At 35.5% G+C, this 14941-nt stretch overlaps 1 protein-coding gene and 1 pseudogene across 2 annotated transcripts; both read right to left on the bottom strand.

Moving 5' to 3' along the window:
* Positions 1-4010: 4010 nt before the first annotated feature.
* On the bottom strand, positions 4011-5190 carry LOC110427486 (peroxiredoxin-2B pseudogene; annotated as a pseudogene). Its single transcript, XR_016352066.1, has 3 exons — positions 4967-5190; positions 4514-4593; positions 4011-4403 (listed from the first exon to the last, which is right to left on the bottom strand). The product of XR_016352066.1 is annotated as a peroxiredoxin-2B pseudogene (transcript).
* A 786-nt stretch (positions 5191-5976) lies between these two features.
* On the bottom strand, positions 5977-10921 carry LOC110427469 (protein NRT1/ PTR FAMILY 1.2-like). Its single transcript, XM_021443006.2, has 4 exons — positions 10660-10921; positions 10133-10350; positions 7275-7825; positions 5977-7182 (listed from the first exon to the last, which is right to left on the bottom strand). Exons 1-4 carry the CDS (start codon positions 10760-10762, stop codon positions 6237-6239), a joined length of 1818 nt encoding a protein of 605 aa, XP_021298681.1. The 5' UTR covers positions 10763-10921; the 3' UTR covers positions 5977-6236.
* Between the last annotated feature and the right edge of the window lie 4020 nt (positions 10922-14941).

Below are 14941 nucleotides of genomic sequence, written 5' to 3'. Positions count from 1 at the left end.
ATAAGAAAGTATTTTGGGAAATATGTATCGATACATTGCCTCTTGTATCGATAGATTTGAAGAACATAGCAATGAATGTTATTTCTATCAATACATATCCAAATGTATCAATAGATTTAAAGAACGAAACATTTTGGATGAAACGTATCGATACATTGGTGGCAAAGAGCATTCTGTCTAAACATTATCGAAATAATGCCTCATGTATTGATAAAATTAAAAGGAACCCATGGAGATATATCGATACATTGCTAAATGTATTGATACATACATACAGATTGGCAAAACAATATAAGAACCTTGGGCAATCCGTCCATTTAAAACAAAAGCCAAATAAAACCCTCTCCCTTTGCTCTCATAACCTTCTTCCCCCACATGAATTTGAGGCTTGAAAATAGGCATTTGGAGGCTAAAAAATCAATCTAAAGGTAAATTTAAAGCTTGTTATCAATTGATTTTCAATTTGAACGGTTTGAAAGTTGAAAATTTTATGTTTCAATTTTAGTGGTTGTTGGAGTTGTAGTTGGCTGGAGATCTGAAGTTGGTATGAGCCAAATTGATGTTTAAGGTAAAAGAATCAGTCATTGTTGAAGAATATGAGAAACTTGAGTTTGTATGATGAATTATTAGAAATGTGCTATGTTAAAAAGCTGGAATTGCTTTGAAAGTTGGGAATTTAGTTATGAAATAGAGAATTAATGTATGAATGTTGATGAATGTGCATTGTAAATGCTAGATGACAATGAGAAGTAAGTGGTAAACTATTGAGCTGATATTAAGACTTTGGTGAGATAAATTGTGCAAGGTCGATAAAGGAACACTTGAAGTGTCAAGGTAAGGATTTACGAACTAAGAGCATGATGACTAAGTGTGCATGTTTGCTCCCTATGATAACATGAATAATGTTTGCTATGCTTATATGTATATGTACATGTCTAGAAGTAGAATTCGTAGTCTCATGTATGTTATGGAAGTAATATGATGTGCCTAAAAGGATTATGCCTAGGCTAAATATTAGCAATATGTGCATGAAATGAAGAACATACCGAGTCTAAATGATGTTGATATGATTATGAATCTAACTGATGTGGAAAGTGATGCTATGTTTAATGTGTTTATACTGTATGTGTTTAAATCTGTCATGTTTAAACTAGTGAATGTTATGAGAATTACATAAGAAGCCTTAAATAGTTATACCTAGGCTATTTATAAAATGTGGAATATGATTAACACTGAATTACGATTATGATGATATGTAATGTATAAGTCAATGGTCATATGATTATGAATGATGAATATGATCTGTCCATGGAAGATTCCAGATAATGAAATGATGTTAGATAAATATATTCTATTTGTGGATAATTTCGGATGATGTATGTTATGGGGTTAAGTATGCCCATATCCTTGTAACTATGTATGCTTCCAGTAAAAATAGTGGTACGCAAGGATAATGGTTTCGTACTACTTGTGATTCCTGCTCGTAGTGCCATGATGCCATCTGTTGAGTCTTTTCCAGATGCTGACTATGTCCTTCATCGTTTGCGTCTGCAATGAGGCATGACTATGATGAAATGTTGTCCGTCGTTTAGCCACCACACATGACTATGTTATGTCTAGGGAAGACCACTTAAAGATATGATATTATGACCATCTAGTGGCACGCCTTAGGATGTAAACATGTGAATTTATGTTATGATATTGGCTTTTATGAATAATGAAAATGTAAAGGCTTGAGGTAGGAGCTATGGATATATGTATGTTTATGATGAAAAATGAAATGCAAGCATATCAAGCGTAAGGGACTAGAGCTCATATTGATCCCTCATGAGGTAAGTACATTGAATATGTATGTAGACAGTCATATGGTGGGCTAGTTCATACAATAGATGGAAGTCAATAGCGGCTATAATGATAATGACTATGACAGGCAAGGTAGAAATAGTCAGGGGCAATTCAATACCTTTAAAGGTCTAAAGCAAGTAAATATTTAAATGAAGCCCTTACTGAGCAAAAAATAAATAAATTAGGCCCTTTTATTGAAATTAAAAAAAAATTATCATTAGTTAAAGATTATTAAAAGCATATTACATTCATTAAAAATAGAAAAAATAATTAAGAATTATTAGCATTATGGGAATTGGGAAGTGATAAAAAATAGAAATTTATTAAGCACCTAATTGGGAAAATGAGAGAATATGTAATTTTGTTAATTATTTTGACTTTCACAAAAGTGAAAAAGTAAGATAAATAGTTGAGAATTAATAAAAGATAAGCAGTGAAAGAAAATAAATATTTAATAGACACTTAATTTAAGAAATATTTTATTAATTATTTTAATATTTATATATTTAATATAATTAATTGTATTATATAAAATTATGGGGCCTATAAAATTGTGAGGCCTAAAGCAAAGGCTTTGCTGGCTTTAATAGCTTACTATTGTTATACGATAGAAAGGTATGTATGAATGCAGCATAGTATGGCTGCTCAAAAAATGATAGAATGCTTATGACAAGTGATGTCTGACTTGTTCTACTATTTTTACGTTAAGCTTACTACTATGTATGTATGTTTAAAGGATACATGTAGCAACTATCCTTCATATTTACAATTGTTATATGCTCCTTCTCATTAAGCATTAGTGTGACTCACCCTCTTCAATTGTATGTGCAGATAAATAGACACTGAGAACCGGGTGACTTAATGTTGTCTCCTACAGGCACGTAATTTTGGAAATTCATAGGTTACCATGCTGACAAGTCACTCCGTTGAGTCATAATCAAGTTTTACACTTCCGCACTGTGTAGACAATGTTTATATGTTAATATATTATGTTAGCAATGTGATGCCCTATGTTAAATGTATGAAAAGTCAGGATGACTTAATGAACTAACCAAAGTATGGCGGAGAATGATATTACGTTAAGTCTATATGTGTTTATGAGCCAAAGGAGTTATAAATGAATATGATGTACTAAGATGAATTTATGATAATGATGATGGCTATAAAGCCTTATATGGATGAAGGCTTCCTTAAGTCTCGTGAGGTTGTCTGTCGAGCTCATGCATGCTAGTCATGAACGCCCGGATTTGGGTCATGACAGAAAATATGATGCCAATAATAATAATGGAAGAATGAAATTATAGAAAAAAGTCCTTTAAACAAATGTGTCTATTCAAGAGTTATGTTTGTTCAAATAATTATGTCGAGAACCAAACAATTATATTTGTTGAAATATGGACAATTGAGTGTTTTGGAAATAGGCCTTTGTGTTTTTGGGAAAAGACATCTTTATCTATAAATATCACTTTTTGGTTTTCTGAATAGGAATAAAAAAGAAAAAGAAAAAGAACAATTAGAAACAATTCACAATCATTCTCTCCATCATCTTGAATTCTTCTTAGATTGCTTCTATACTGTTTTATTGTAAAAAAATTCTATAAGAGTTTGATAATTTTGTCATACATCAATGAGTGCTCAATGAATTGATTTTGAAAACACAATCAATCATTAAATTTTATTATATTTTCAATATTTATATGTTGATAACTCGTTTACATAATATAAGTAGAAATGAATAAAATCTTTAAAAAAAATTAACATAGATATACAGGCTGTTGATGACTTAGGAACTCTTTTCGGCTAAGTAAATGTTTTTGGTGAAATGTTTTTGGTATTGACTGGAGCTGTACAGGGTGGGCTTTCATTGTGTAAGAGAGGTTTCAGGCAATGGTTATATAGGGTGGGTGGTTTATATGGGTCAAAACTGTGTGCTTTCCTACGTAAGGCTACAAACTTATGTGACCCCATTGAATTATTGAATCAATGAAATAGTTCATGACTTAGCAAAAACCAGATATACAGGCTGATAAATTTTCAACAGTTCAATATCTCTTCCTTGCATCACCAAATGACATTTCCGATTATGAATAATTCATTAGTTTTTTTTTCCCCTTATAGAACAACTTTTTTCTGTAAACTTAACAAACTAAATGACATTCCCCAGGTTACAAAAGCAACGGCAGTTCAAGTAGCAAGAAATTATTTTCTTGAGAATGTACATTGAAAACATCTTTGTAAGACCGAAGTTATTATTACAGAATATAACACACAAATAAAATAGTAGAGTTGTGAGGCAGCAAGTAATCAGAGAGATTTGAGCATGTCTTCAGCACTGGAAACTTTGAACTGGCCACCAGATTCCACGTTAGCAACTTTCACTTTAAGATCATCAATCAGGAGAGCAAACCTTTGTGACCGAACTCCAAAACCTCTGTCAGAGACGTCAAGCTCAAGACCAAGAGTTTTGATGTAAGCTGCAGAGCTATCAGAGAAAAACTTGACATGCTTGTTTTCGGGATATGACTTTGCCCAAGCCTTCATCACATATGGGTCATTTACTGCAACAGGGCCCAAAATTTTTTGGGAGTTTCATAATAATTAAAGCATAATTTGGTCGTGCAAATTTTGTCATAAGTTGGAAGAAGGAAAAACAAACAATTCTTAATACCACTGATTAAGAAAATCTCACTAATGCCTTTTGACTTCAGCTCCTCTGCTCTTTCAATGAATCCTGGAACATGCTTCAAGCTGCCAATCATTTTGGAAGTTTCAAAATGAGGACAATATAAATGAGATTTAAGGCCCCATCTATAGAAAATTTTCCTATAACAAACTTCAAAGTCAGTAAAAAATTCTGAGAATGTTAGAACTAAGAATGAATATCTATTAGTTTAATCGTAAGTTTTTAAGATAACTATTTGATCAAATCTTTAATTAGATTGTAGTCGTTTTGTAGTAGCAAATCAAAAGGGCAACATGTTTGGTGGAAAAGAAACTAAAGAGACTTATAAGTAGAAGAATAAGCACTAAGCAAATTAATTTCCCTTTGCACTTTTCCACACCATAATAAAAACAAAGAAAAAGTAGAAGTAAACTCGTAAGCATTTAAATAAGGTTTTACCTGCATGTGGGTGTAAAGGCACCGGGAACTCCGAAGAGAATGACCTGTTTACCGGCAGCAAGGGAGTGTACGGACACGTTTAGAATCTGATCAGCCTCATCAACATAGGAGAGAGTGCCATCGGGAATTGTGTCACGAGCGCGGTACAAGTCATTTTTTGTCCCTTCTCTTTTTGCCCTTTTTGCAAAGGGATGGATGGTGGGGAAGGGGGAATGAAGTCGCATGTTTAACGTATATCGGTATATGTAAAGAGGAAGAATGTGTGTTGGAAGGAAGGAATCAAAGGTGGTGGGCAGCGATGAGTAAAAAGACAAGGGAATGTGGACTAATGATTGTGTTTGGTCTGAAAGAAGGTGGGGAATGTTTGTCTATCATGGCTTTTGATTACGGAGAGCAAGTCAAGGAGAGTAGGAATGACATATATATATATATATTATGGTAGTATGTATATGCTTTCGCCAATGGGATTGACTTTTAACAGTGCTAGGATTTAACCATCATTTCACCATGACTCTAATGCTAGAGACGAGTTCTTGCTGAAACGGTTCATCATCAAGGGTGCCCTTCCAGCTTTGTCGTGACAACGGCAAACAATCTTGAAAGTGAATAATTGAGGTTTTAACTTTTAAGATTCCATCTGGTTTTTCAAACAAAAGGATCTAACAAAATGAGACACTACTCAATAATTTTGTACTGGAATTAAATAATTTCCAGATCATAATTATAGATATGTTTATTGTAATTCCGGTGCCTTTCTTTTTCAGATGACGCAAAGGGTTCAAGACCGACAATTAAGTCTGTTTCAGAGTGCCAATATTTTTAGTCCAACATGCTTTGAATGCACTGAAATTTGAAAATCCATTGGGAACTACTTTCTGATCAACATTGGTGCTTAAAAATATATATTTACAGATAGCGGGATGGCCAGAAAATAAGAAAAGGACATTTTTAATAAATTTAGTTATCAAGCAGCTGCAAACATTGTTGAAGGTAAATCAAAGACTCAATCATCAGACCAACCACTATATTCTGCAATCTAGTAAAATACTGTAACAAAATACAATGTAAAAAGAGGGTAAAGAATGGTATATGGCACAGATTTTAGAGAAATTCACACAAGTAAAAAGACGATGCGGAATGAAGTGATGGTTTCAAAAACTATATTCCTAGCTAGCTACTAACACCACAGACTATGCAGGCATATTTTAACTGCAACAGTCATTCCAAGACTTGAAACACTCATCAAGCTAGCAAATGTCAGGCCCTTGGATCACTGATCTTCTCCATCCTTCAAGCCATTCCCTTCATCTCTATCCTTGGTCACTAGATTAGACGACTCTTCTTCCTTCGTCACGCCATTCCCTGCATCGCTTACTTTTTTTACTTGTTCACCACAAGGTCCATAAGCCCAGGCACAAACAAAGTAATAAAGTAGATTGATAAAGCTCAATACAGCGAGAACCCAATAGTAATTGTCAATACGACCTTTGTTTATATTACTTGAAACCCAACTCTCTTTCCCGCCTCTTGCGGTAATGTCATCAATAATGCTCACTACAACACTAGCTAGCACATTTGCCACAGCCAATCCTAGTCCAAAGAGAGCAGCAGCAATGCTTGACATACTCTTGGGGACCTCAGAATAAAAGAACTCTGTCTGCCCTATCGCGGTGAAAGCTTCAGCTAAGCCATTCAAGCAAAATTGTGGCGCAAGCCACATAGCAGACATGTCCAAAACCGCACGAGGATTGTCTAGAAACCCATCCCTAATTGCTTTTCTTCGTCTGGCATTCTCAACAATTGCTGAAACTACCATGGCCATGCAGGTAAGGAATAGCCCAATCCCCATCCTTAGTTTGACACCAAGCCTTACCGGTTTACCCTTGATCTTCGATGCCATGGGAAGAATTGCACGGTCATAGAGAATGACCCATAGTGCTAGGGAAATGATGTTGAACATGGCATAAGAGCCAGCAGGAATCTGAAACTTCTTTGTAAGGTATCTGTCCATAGAGGTAGCCTGGAGCACAGGGAATGAAGTTTGGCTTAAATTTATTGACATGATGATCCCTGTAGACCACACTGGTAAGACCTTAATAAGTGCTTTTAGCTCTTCTACTTGCTCTACTGTGCAAAGACCCCATGAGTCCGAAGCTGAGCCGTCCGGGGCTATGTCTTGCTCGGGGTTTCTGATGATGCAAGCTTTGTTCAAAAACCTATAAGCATAAAAGCAACAAAGTCTATAAAAAGATACGAGCACAATATCGAAATGATAAGGGAAAGGGATAGTGCTATAATCGAGTCGTACCTTAACTTGTCAGTTGGTGCAACAATCTTTGAATCCCTTTTGTGATGGTAACATTCACTTGAGTTTGGAAGTGGAAATGTCAGGTTTCTGTTTTTATAAGCAACAACAACCACTTGCACAAAGCCAGTTAACAAGCTCCTGCTTGCTTTCTGCTTGAGATAGAGAGGAGAAGCAAGAAAAAACACGATAGCCGAGAGCAACATTACGATTGCTGGAACTCCAAAGCCCACTCTCCATCCAAGATGATCTTGAATGTAGACAATACCTGTCAACGCAATTAGAACAGAAATAGCTGCTGAAGCATAGTACCAGCCGAAGAAGCTTTCTAGGACCCTGTCATTTTTTGGGTTATCTCTTCTGTCCAATTGGTCAGCTCCAAATGCCAAGGAGCATGGTCTAACACCACCAGCTCCAATGGATATGAGAACAAATGAGCAGGTCAATAGAGTCATTTGAGCCGCTGTTGGAGATCTGCAGCTCTGAGTCAGTAGATCGCAGGGGGAAGGCTTTGACTGTGGAATCATTGCTGTTAACCACAAAAGTATCATCCCCTGTAGCATTGAAGGTCAGGATGATTCTCATGACTAAGCACAACACAGTGCATTTAAATCAAATCGTACATATGGTGCAGGGCGTTGGCTGAAGTTACTTATAATATACCATGAAATTGTTGAAAAATTAATGAATTGAATATATGGAATAATATGCATGAATGCATCTCGTGTAGGAATTCTAAAAAGTTTTGAAACCTCTACATATCAAGAAGGTAGAGAGCACAATATATTTAACTATCCAAATTCAAGTTAAAATCAAATGGAAATATTGTTGTAATTCGGTTTTCACACGAGTTTCTTCAAGGAAAAGTCACTCTCTAGGAGGTCTGTGACACTTAGCCATAAATCCATAATCATCTTAATTTAGTTAAACATGCACACCTTCCCATAAACCCAAGCAACATACACCCTAAAAGTTTATTAATCTTTTACTGTTTAGTTCATACAAAAATATCCAACAGAAAAGTCTTTGATTTAATAGTGAATCTCACCCAAAAGAATGGTCTGAGATTTGACTCTTAGATAATGAGATCATTTACATTTGTCTACCAGTTTATGCCATAGGCATGCATCAAGAAGGCAATTAGAAATTCAGAATTTAACCTAATCGCAGGCATTAATCATCTCTTGACCGGCCACTTCTGAGAAGATATGGAGTCCTATATTCAAACACACACATATGCAAGCACAAGCTACCTTCTTGATGAAACAAATCAATAAATAACACACGCATGGTCATAGAATCACCCTCTTCCCATTCTGGTGGATATGAGATGCTAATGGCGATTAAGTGCACTAGCAAATCGGGCCCAAATGAAGTAATCTACTCTCTCAATTATAAATGAATAAATCATGAATGGCAATAGGATTGCCATCATTCAATTCTTGTGAACTTAGGAGGCTAATTAATGGACCACAAATCCATTAGCAAATCGTGCCTAAATGAACTTAGAAGACCAAACTAGCTCTAATATGTAATGATTCGGAAGCCACGTTGTTCACACCCTCCCATCACTTAGATATATTGGATTGCACCAGGCTGGACCGGTGCTGAAAAAGGCTCTTTGTATAGATTTTTGTTCAATAACCAAAAAATGGGGTCAGATAATCAAAGGTAACTTTTGCAAAAAGCCGGTCCAGTGCTGCTGAACAAAAAATGTATCCCTTCACAATTTTTTGCTTTGGTTGCAGCTTTGTCAGGGCTGGTAACAGGGTCCATCAAAGGAAACTTTTGCACCAAGTCGGTCCAACGCTGATAAACATGATATGTTTACCCTCAGAGATTTTTTGTCTTTAATGGGTAGCAGCGTTGTCAAAGCCTGCACCGACGTGTGCTGAGGCACAGAATAAATCAACTAAAGCGCCTTAGGCTCCATAGGGCAGGACGCCTTTGATTAGACAGACCACTTTTGTGCCTAGGTACACTCTTCTGTAAGGTAAGGTAAAAAAAAAAAAACACATGTCTAACTTTACTGCCCCTTTTTCTTGGTAGTTTTAGGTTTCGTTAGGTTTTTAGTTATAATTTTAGTAAAGAGAAAAAAAATCAATGCAAACTCTTTTTAGAGGAATAAAGAAAAAAATGGGTATTATCACGCCCACATCAAATTTTCTTAAATTTTTCCATTCACTCTCCCTAAGCATATATAAATCATCAAAGCTATTGTGATCCACAGACACTCGAACAATTGCATTTTATCTGAATATTTTGGTCTTATTGTTTGAAAAAGAAGTTTTGGTACAAGAAAGGAGCATTATTGTTCAAGTCCGAGGCCTACACCGAACAACCTCCACCCACCACAACCACCCCAGCTTTACCTCGGGTGGCATGTATATTAGACTTTATAATATGAACAAGAAAGTGAATTAAGAAGAGAAAGTAGTCTCCAGGGCCATGACCCATTTTTGTCACCAGGCTTTATTCCCAATAATGATGAACTGATAGTAGTACGTTCGGGCGGCAGGGCCAAAAAGTCAGATGTTTCCTATATTCACGTGGGCTGCCGGGACAAACCCTTTGTGACAGGCGCTAACTTAGCAAATGGAATAAACTAAAACAAGATCCGAAGGGACATTCTTCCTTAAGCTAAAGCTGGCCATTATCACCTAATTAATTAATTGCTTTACTTGTTAACAAGTACATTAAATTATTGTTTTACTTGGAAGCTAGACTTCCAACTTCCAACTAGACTACACGTGGAATCGATGACCATTAAGAAGAAAATGATATGACTATTAACTCAAGAATATCATAGAACTTAATGGAAATGGCCTTAAAAAGATAGAAGATTTCAGGAGTAAAGTTACCAAGAGACTGCAAATGGAGCCCAAGCCAATGGTGAGGAAGCGACCCAGATATGAATCAGCGACGAAAGCACACAAGATAGGAGTGAAATTGGTAGCAGCTTGCCAGAAGAAGAGAGTATTGGTGCCTTTAGCAACTCCCATGTGATAGTCTTTAATCAGGTACAGTATCATGTTTGGCACCAGCCCATAACTTGCCACCTTCTCAAATGATTCATTGGCTACATTTCAAAACGAAAATCTCAAAACACGGTACCAAAATCACCATGAGAGCTCACCTAAAACTTTTAAGAATACCAATGCCAGAATTCTATTTTGAAAAAAAGTACAAGTACTTTAAGCGGGTATTTTGCATGTACCAGAAAAGCATAGAATGCCATAGTTTGCTGCTTTACTGAATATTCAAAAACAGAGATTCGAAGACATAGCTAAAGCTAAAATGATCACCAGAAACATGGTAAACTTTATAGGAACACTTGAGTTAGAGAATGCAAAGGAAACGAACTTTTGTGATTATCCATCGAATGTACCTATTATGAATGGCATGGTAATGAGTCCACCCTTCTGTCTGTTGGGAATATCTTGGTGAGTCGTTTCTCTTTGATCTAAAGAGGCCTCCATTTTATCTTCCATAGCTGAAGGTTTAGCTTTTGCTTCTTACAAGACAGGTTTGAAAAACCGAAGACGGAGAGAGCCGCGATATATATCTGTTTTGGAAGTGAAGTTTCAAGTTTCGAGTTTCGAGTTTCGAGTTGTGAGTTTTTAAACCAAAAAGCAAGATGTGTTTGCGTGTTACAAATGATAAATAAATCAGAAAGGCACTTGAACCCAAAAAAAACATTAAAATAAAAAATATAAAAGAGGGTAGATAAATAATTGGGGAACAGACACACCATGATCTTAATACCTTTTCTTGCAGGTTACATCAAACTTCAGCCTTCTCTTTCTTTATTAATTAATTTATATTTCTTTGAAAAAGAAATTCACTTTTTCTAATAAAGTACATTGTAGGGGTAGTACAATAATCATATGCCCTTTCGGGATATGGTGCAGCATGTTTCACTGTAATAGGATGGTCCACCGGTCCTTTTGCTCTACTCTCTCCAATCACGAGTCAGTATCACTGCAGAAAAGGGGCCATTTTCTTTCTTTGGAGGGGTGAAAGAAAGAAAAGAAAAGAAAAGCAAAGGGTCCCAATGATGAGATAAAGAGTAAAAAGCCAACCCTAACCCCAACCCCGAAAAACACCAGCACTGAATTTAGGTTTACGACAATTCACATTGCACGTGGGTTTTAACAACATTAGCAAGTATTTTCGCAAATCCTATCCGTTGGCGGACTCACTCATCAGTTTTCATCTGGCAGCCGTCCGATCTGTAGAAGCAACAGCTCATCGTTTTTGGAAATTGAAACTTTTCTTTTATTTATTGAGCCCCAAAGGATAAAGAATTTCCCATAGCCCAGACCCAGGTTCGTATATATTAGATTTTTTAGAGCAGGTTTTTCCGTCTGCAGTTGGTAGACACTGGCCGCTGCACGAGTGTTAACTATTGGACAATAAAACTATTGGTGGTGGCAGCGGCAGATATGGCAGTGCAATTTGGAAAATCATGGTCTCCCTTAAATGTTTTTTATTTTTTTTTCTTTTAATTTTGGGGCATCCTTAATGGAGTAATTTTGACGATTTTGTTACATCACGTAACATGGAAAAGATTTGATACGATGACAATTCTAAAAGATCTCATGTCTGATGACCATGGGCAAAAGGTGCTTAGATATTTTTGCTGCCTAAGGATATGCCCTTTTTTACCCAAAAATAATAATAGCACTGCGCGATTTATCGATAGAAATTTTTATTCTTACTTTTAGTTTGCACTTCCCAACGATTTACTTCTGATTTTTAAAAAACAAAACAAGTTGTACCCTGTTGTCCCCTGTCCTATCCAACGATAAATTATCTTTCTAATTAGGCTGATAAAAAAAGTTAAATGGTAGCTTAAAAGTACAAGTGGTGAAGAAGAAGGAAGAAAAGAACCGTAACATCTTACATGGTGATTTCCCTTGTTTTGAAATGCAAACAACAGTTTAAAGAGAAGAAGGGAGAAGCTTATACCACCCTCATTAATGAAGACATCAACCTCATACATATACTTAAATGTTTTCAAATAGTCAATAAAATTGGAGCTTTTAGGGAGGGCCCAAAATTATTTGCAAAGGAATTTACATTCATTGCATGAAGGAGACAGGGAAATAAGGACAACCATACCTCTATAGCTATTTAGGCCTTGCGTGCTGCAGTGTGTCCCTAAAGTCCTCTCCTCTACTCTTTCAATGGTGTGGTTTTCAATCATGTGAAGCAAAGCAAAGCAATTCCAATACACCTCCTCTCATGTGAAAAAGTGGGCACATATCCTTTTTTTTTTTTTTTGGGTTTTTGTGGGGGAGAAGAAGAGAAAGAGCCACCCAACAAATGCCGGTAGAGTTGGGCCCTGATTTTTCATCTTATCTTCTATCGTTTGTTCACTAAAAGCTAAGAAAATGACAATCTAAACTGCCTAATTAATGAGCATTCAACTATTCAAAAGAAAATCTTTGGAAATTGGTTTTAGTCTCATTTTCGATCTCTGCAAAGCCATTCATTCGAATCATGTTAAGTGACAGCTTGCAATATGACGAATCATTATTTTGATATGATCATTATTTGTGCATCTTCTTCCTTTTTAATTTGATGGGTTTTCAAAAAAGAAAAATTATGATTTTTGAGAGTCTTTTTTGATGCAATGTTGGACAAAAGTCCTAAAAAAATCACAAGTCAATAATTCTAGGAAATTTTTCCAATGGCATTTTAATTTTTTAAGTAAATTACTAAAATTTTATACATAGTATCTTCTTTGGTAGAAGAAAATTGCTATAAATAATTTTTTTTTAAAAAAAATAAATCATAGAATAAGAAATTTTAATCAAGAAGTCAAAATAGGAGTAATCATTTAAGGATGAAGAGAAATATGAGAGTAGACCATATAAAGGCAGCCTTGGTTCCATTTCAAATATTTGAATAATTCCTTAAACTTCTTTATCTAATAGTTAGGGAAACTTCTTTTTCAAAACATAAAAAACATGACTGCCTTTAGCTTTAACTACTTTCTGAATGAGGATTGCTTTATGTTTATACTTTGATAATTCCTTTTTTTTTTCTTTTCGTACATCAGATGTTGTTTAATTACACTTTCATTATTGTGAATTAACGTAAGTAGAAAACAAGAAGACAAGTCACAATCCCAGTTGATCTCCTGCGGATCTGTCATAAAAATGTTTTTTTATTGACAAAAATATATGATTATGATTATGCTATTGTTGCTGTGAATGGGCCCTTTGGACAAACATTTCACGTGATTAAAGGGGACCTTAAAGTCAGCATCAAACAACTTGAAATTTGCAGTAATTTTGCCAGTTTCAATTATTTCTTTCAAACCATTCTCAAAGGAAAGAAAATGCCAAAAGATTAAAGTTTTAAAATATGAATTCTTCCTCTTTAATTGGGTTTTACCACGCAAAAAGGGGAAAACCAAACACTTTGTAACCCAATTCGGTGGCATTTACTGGCCGTATGAACCAAAAAAAGAGACGCTTGCAAGTAGAAGAATACTTTTCTAGACTTATGTTCATATTTTTCTTCTGAATATGAGCTAGAGATTTGATCCCAACATGGAAATTGGTTGGCTTTCAAAAGCTAAAAGAAATTGACCCAGGTGCCCACACTCCTCATCGGATGATTGATACATTGTCGATCTATATTTGACTAAAAGTAGGACCACCATTGGGGTTGGATTTTAGGTATGTTTTTCTTTAGTCAAAGGAAAATTTGAAAAGCAACGTCATATCCTGCCTCCATTAATTAAGTTGCTGTGCCTTGAAAGGAAGGAAGGAATTAATATAACCATGGGAACTGCATAGTCTCTGACTTTTCTCTTTTCTATGTTGCATCAAATCTTCTTTCCTCTTTACCAAGTTTAAGGCAAAGTAGGAACTTGGAAGTAGCGCATTGTATTTGCATTCAGCTGGTTTTCATGTATCCAACTCAGCGGCCCAAATCCTATCCATCGGCTCCTGGGCTACCTTCCTTATCTTGTTATTTTTCACTTTTTTTTTGTGAACTAAATTTCGGAAGGGTTATTCTAATCTTCGGATCAGTGATAAGATTTTAATCCAAAACCATTTTGGTTGAGTCAGAAGGCCTTGTCAATTGAGTTAACTTGTCCTCCAACTTTTAAAATTGTACAAAAGTATTAATATAATTCAATAACAACCATATCTCTATGGAAGAAAAAGAATATTGAAAAAAAATAAATTATTTTAACTAGATATTGAAAGACGATTTTGTCAAAAAAGAATGAATATTCTTAAGCCATACGATGCAAATGTCCCATTTTGATGTAATGTCCCCGTTGCATCACTTGCTTTGGAATTCCAACTTGCTTGGGAAAATGCCAAAAAGCATTTGGTTTGTGCATGGGAATATGAAAGAGATGAAAGTTTTTGGTAATTAATTTGGTTTTAACATGAAATTAGATGTAGTAATAATGAGTAAAATCACCCCATTGTCTCCACAATAGAAAATGTACAAGCACAAATTCAAATTTCTTGTGCTGACTTCTTAACAACCATTCCTATATAACAAGGCTTTATATGTATACATTCATCCAATTCAATATCATCCCTTCCCCTCACGCAATTTCTAATTTGTCTTCAAATTTAAACAGACCAAGTAAGAACATGGCCGTATCCAGTGGCAGAGGTAAGCCACCCCTCAGT

Source organism: Theobroma umbraticum, unplaced genomic scaffold (assembly GCF_002168275.2).
Source record: "Theobroma umbraticum cultivar Fairchild unplaced genomic scaffold, ASM216827v3 scaffold_34.0, whole genome shotgun sequence".
In the NCBI taxonomy this organism is placed as follows: domain Eukaryota; kingdom Viridiplantae; phylum Streptophyta; class Magnoliopsida; order Malvales; family Malvaceae; genus Theobroma; species Theobroma umbraticum.
The sequence above is the reverse complement of the archived record's forward strand: the minus strand, read 5'-3'. Positions and strand labels throughout refer to the sequence as shown.